This window comes from Penaeus vannamei, chromosome 13 (assembly GCF_042767895.1).
Source record: "Penaeus vannamei isolate JL-2024 chromosome 13, ASM4276789v1, whole genome shotgun sequence".
In the NCBI taxonomy this organism is placed as follows: domain Eukaryota; kingdom Metazoa; phylum Arthropoda; class Malacostraca; order Decapoda; family Penaeidae; genus Penaeus; species Penaeus vannamei.
This window is the reverse complement of record NC_091561.1, coordinates 41,211,848-41,216,847: the sequence shown is the minus strand read 5'-3', so window position 1 is coordinate 41,216,847 and position 5,000 is coordinate 41,211,848. Positions and strand designations below refer to the sequence as shown.

At 52.1% G+C, this 5,000-nt stretch overlaps 1 protein-coding gene across 1 annotated transcript in view; it reads right to left on the bottom strand.

Moving 5' to 3' along the window:
* Positions 1-4,634, bottom strand: part of LOC138863769 (golgin subfamily A member 6-like protein 6) — a 13,623-nt gene extending 8,989 nt beyond the window's left edge. Inside the window, exon 1 of the mRNA XM_070128618.1 lies at positions 4,508-4,634. Within this exon, the coding sequence (XP_069984719.1) occupies positions 4,508-4,634 (127 nt within the window). The remainder of the gene's footprint in view (positions 1-4,507) is intronic.
* Between the last annotated feature and the right edge of the window lie 366 nt (positions 4,635-5,000).

Below are 5,000 nucleotides of genomic sequence, written 5' to 3'. Positions count from 1 at the left end.
CGTTAATGATGATTAGGATAATGATCTGGATAATGATGATGATAACGGCTATAATGATAATAATGGTGATAATGATAGTACTAGTAAGAGTAATAACAATACAGATGATAATCACAATGATAATTACATAAATATGTAATAATATTTGTGATGTTGATTATGATGATAACGATAACGATAATGGTGATAATGATAACACTATTGCTAATACTAATACTATTAGTGATGATAATTATGATATTAATGATAGTGATGATGAAGGTAATGACGATGATGATGATGATAATGATGAAAATGATAAAGATAATGATAATGAAGACAAAAATAATGATGACAGTGATAGTTATGATAATAATGATAACAATAACAAAAACAAGAACAACAATAATGATAACAATAAAAGCAACAATGATAACCATCGTGTTCATCATCATAACAATGATATCATTAGTAATAAAGATCATAAGGTTCATCACAACCATAATAGTCATACTGATAGTCATAAAGTATCACATTCATGATAGTAACAATAATAATGATGAATATATTAACCTCTCCGTAATGATGATAATTGCATAACAGCACTCAGCTCCTCTCGGAACCACAACATTATCTTGGGAGAGGTAGTTACAGTCTGTTATTGCCCACAGAGTCATCAACGAAAGAAATTGCCGTGCATAATACAAAGACTTTGGGAGCTAGGCCCTTCCCCTCTCTTTCGGTGCTTCCGTTTCACACTGTTTCCCCTCTGCCATTACCGGCTGTTTTATTGGCTCGTGTTACACATTTCCCCTCTTTCTCTTCCGTCCCTTTCCCCCTCTCCCCCCCTTTCTTCCCGGCCTCTGCTCGAAGTATCTACTAGGTTTTCTGCTCCTTCCCCTCTCTACCTCTCTGTCTTCGATACCCTTTCCCCTCTCTATATCCTCCCCTCTCTGCCCCTCTATCTTCTCTCCTCACTCCCCTCTCCTTACCCCCACTTTACTGCTCTTCTAACATCCCTTCCCACTCCCCTCTTCACTGGCCTTCCTCTCTCTCCCCTTCTACTTTCTCTCCCCACTCCCCTCTCCCTACCCCCACTCTGCAGCTCTTCTAACCTCCCTTCCCACTCCCCTCTTCACTGGCCTTCTCTCTCTGCCCTTCTACTTTTTCTCTCCCCACTCCCCTCTCCCTACCCCCACTCTGCAGCTCTTCTAACCTCCCTTCCCACTCCCCTCTTCACTGGCCTTCCCCTCTCTCCCCTTCTACTTTCTCTCCCCACTCCCCTCTCCCTACCCCCACTCTGCAGCTCTTCTAACCTCCCTTCCCACTCCCCTCTTCACTGGCCTTCCCCTCTCTGCCCTTCTACTTTCTCTCCCCACTCCCCTCTCCCTACCCCCACTCTGCAGCTCTTCTAACCTCCCTTCCCACTCCCCTCTTCACTGGCCTTCCCCTCTCTCCCCTTCTACTTTTCTCTTCCCCACTCCCCTCTCCCTACCCCCACTCTGCAGCTCTTCTAACCTCCCTTCCCACTCCCCTCTTCACTGGCCTTCCTCTCTCTGCCCTTCTACTTTCTCTCCCCACTCCCCTCTCCCTACCCCCACTCTGCAGCTCTTCTAACCTCCCTTCCCACTCCCCTCTTCACTGGCCTTCCCCTCTCTCCCCTTCTACTTTCTCCCCACTCCCCTCTCCCTACCCCCACCTGCAGCTCTTCTAACCTCCCTTCCCACTCCCCTCTTCACTGGCCTTCCCCTCTCTCCCCTTCTACTTTCTCTCCCCACTCCCCTCTCCCTACCCCCACTCTGCAGCTCTTCTAACCTCCCTTCCCACTCCCCTCTTCACTGGCCTTCCTCTCTCTGCCCTTCTACTTTCTCTCCCCCACTCCCCCTCTCCCTACCCCCACTCTGCAGCTCTTCTAACCTCCTTCCCACTCCCCTCTTCACTGGCCTTCCCCTCTCTCCCCTTCTACTTTCTCTCCCCACTCCCCTCTCCCTACCCCCACTCTGCAGCTCTTCTAACCTCCCTTCCCACTCCCCTCTTCACTGGCCTTCCCCTCTCTGCCCTTCTACTTTCTCTCCCCACTCCCCTCTACCTACCCCCACTCTGCAGCTCTTCTAACCTCCCTTCCCCACTCCCCTCTTCACTGGCCTTCCCTCTCTGCCCTTCTACTTTCTCTCCCCACTCCCCTCTCCCTACCCCCACTCTGCAGCTCTTCTAACCTCCCTTCCCACTCCCCTCTTCACTGGCCTTCCCCTCTCTCCCCTTCTACTTTCTCTCCCCACTCCCCTCTCCCAACCTTCCCCACCGCTGCCTCTCCCCTCAACCCCCCCCCCCCATCCCATACCCCAACACACACACGCATTTCCATCTCTCTGCTCCCTCGATTAAAACAAACAAACAAACACTCGTCCATCATCATTAGAGGGGAATGTTTAGGGAGTAACTTTAATCTCTCCGGCCTTCTGCCTCCTCCCCGCTCTCCCCCCCTTCCCACCAACCCCCACTCCTCTCTCTCTACTCCTCTCTCCCCTCTCCCACCAACCCCCACTCCTCTCTCACTACTCTCTCCCCCCCCCCCTCTCCCACCAACCCCCACTCCTTCTCTCACTACTCCCCTCTCCCCCCTCCCACCAACCCCCGCCCTCTCCCCCCTCCCACCAACCCCCACTCCCCTCTCACTACTCCCCTCTCCCCCCTCCCACCAACCCCCACTCCTCTCTCTCTACTCTTCTCTCACCAACTCCCACTCCCCCCCACTACCCTCCCCTCCCACTACTCCCCCCACTCCCTCCTCTCACCATTCCCCACCTCCTCTACTCCCCCACCAACCCCCACTCCCCACCCCCCCCACCCACCACCCACTCACCTCTCCCCACTCCCCTCTCCCCCCACTCCCCTCTCCCCCTCTCCCCTCCCCCACTCCCTCTCTCCCCCACTCCCCTTTCCCCCTCTCCCTACTCGTCTCGCCGCGCCCTCGTACTGGCTTCCCCTCCTCCGCTGTTTCAACAAGGAAGCTAAACACCTCCATTTGTCTCTAGTATTTAATTTATCGTGAATTCCTCGATTTTCCCTCCCTCTTATCGCCTTTATCTGTGAATTCCATTTAATCCGTTTTATATTAGTTCTACCTTTCTCGCTTCGTCGGTTTCCTATTAGTGTTTTCGAGTCGCATTAAGAGGGTCTTAGGCCTGGCAATTCGTCAACTTATCCAGATCATTTCATCTTCCTTTCTTCCTCCTCTTAACCAGTCCATTATTCTCTCGTCATCTCGTTCCTCCATCGAGTCCTCATTCAACCCCATTACCACTTCAACCATTAGCCCGTCAATCGCCTATTCAACTAAATCATCATCTTTTTCTCGCCCCTCCTTCTTGACCCCATCCCCCATCAACTACCCCCTTCTCCCCCTTTCTCTCTCTCTCTCTCTCTCTCTCTCTCTCTCTCTCTCTCTCTCTCTCTCTCTCTCTCTCTCTCTCTCTCTCTCTCTCTCTCTCTCTCTCTCTTCTCACACACTCTCCCACCTCTCTCTTTCTCCCACCTCTCTCTTTCTCCCACCTCTCTTTCCCCTCTCTCTTTCTCCCCCCTCTTTCTCTCTCCCCCCTCTTTCTGTCTCCCTCCTCTTTCCCTTTTCCTCCTCTCTCCGACCTCTCTCTTTCTCCCACCTCTCTCTCTCTCCCTCCTCTCTCTCTTTTCCCTCTCTACCCTTTCCCTCTCTCTCTTCCCCCCTAGTCCCTCTATCTTCCCCCATTTCCTCTCTTCCAATCCCCATCCCCCTTCCCCCCATTACCGGCATTATGGCAGTTTCCAGTGCGGATTGCCATGATTTTTTAGCCCTTATCATCTACTCAATCTAATCAGAATAATTTCATTTCGATACTATTGCATCCTTTGTGCCTTGGGTTGATAGAGAGAGGGGGAGGGGGTGGAGGGATAGAAAAAGGAAAGGGAGGAGGGAGGGAGAGGGATAGAGAGAGGGAAGGAGGGAGGGAGGGAGAGGGAGGGAAGGAGGGAGGAAGAGGGATAGAGAGAGGGAAGGAAGGAGGAAGGGAGAGAGATAGAGAGAGGGAAGGAAGGACGGAGGAAGACGGATAGAGAGAGGGAGAGGGGGTAGAGGGATAGAGAGAGAGAGGGGAGGAGGGAAAGAAGAGAGTAAGGGGGGTAGAGAGATGGAATGAGGGTAGAGAGAGGGCGGGAGAGAGGGGAAGAAGAGAGGAAAGGAGGAGGAGAGAGAGGGTGGAAGAAGAGAGAGGTTGGGAATAGAGGAAGGGAGGGAAGGATGGAGAAAGGGAGTGCAGGAGAGATGAAGAGAGGGATGAAGGAAGGAAAAGGGGAGAGGGAGGGTAGAGAGAGAGGAAGATACAGGGACAAAAAGAGTGAAAGATTAAAAAAGACAGAAAATGCAAAACTAGTAAAAAAAAAAAAAAAATAGAAGAAGAGAGGAAGAGATAGAAAGAGAAACAACATCAACAACAACAACAAAACAAGAGAACACAGACACACGAATAAATAAGCCCCCTCCCCCCTCCCCCACCCGCGTCCATCTCCCTCGTTCTCGCTCCTTCTAGCTCATTAAGTCCATGTAATACACCAATCCACAGATGCTGACCACTTCCGTCGTCTCTCATCTCCTCACAGCCATCAACTCTGATTGACCTCATGATTCTGTAGCCTGGAGACACCCCCCCTCCCCTCCCTCCCCCGATTCCCTCTCTCTCCCCTCTCTGTGAACCACTGGGGACAGGTCTACCACTCCCCCCCTCCCTCCCTCCCCCGATTCCCTCTCTCTCTCCCTCCTCCCTCCCCCTCTCCCCTCTCTGTGAACCACTGGGGACAGGTCTACCACTTCCTCCCCCCTCTCCTCCCTCCCCGCTCCCCCTCTCTCTCTCTGTGAACCACTGGGGACAGGTCTAACACTCCCTCCCCCTCTCCTCCCTCTCCCTCTCCCCTCTGTGCAACCATATGGGACAGGTCTACCACTCTCTCCCAGCTTCCCAGCTTCCCTCTCTCCCCCTGTGAACCATTGG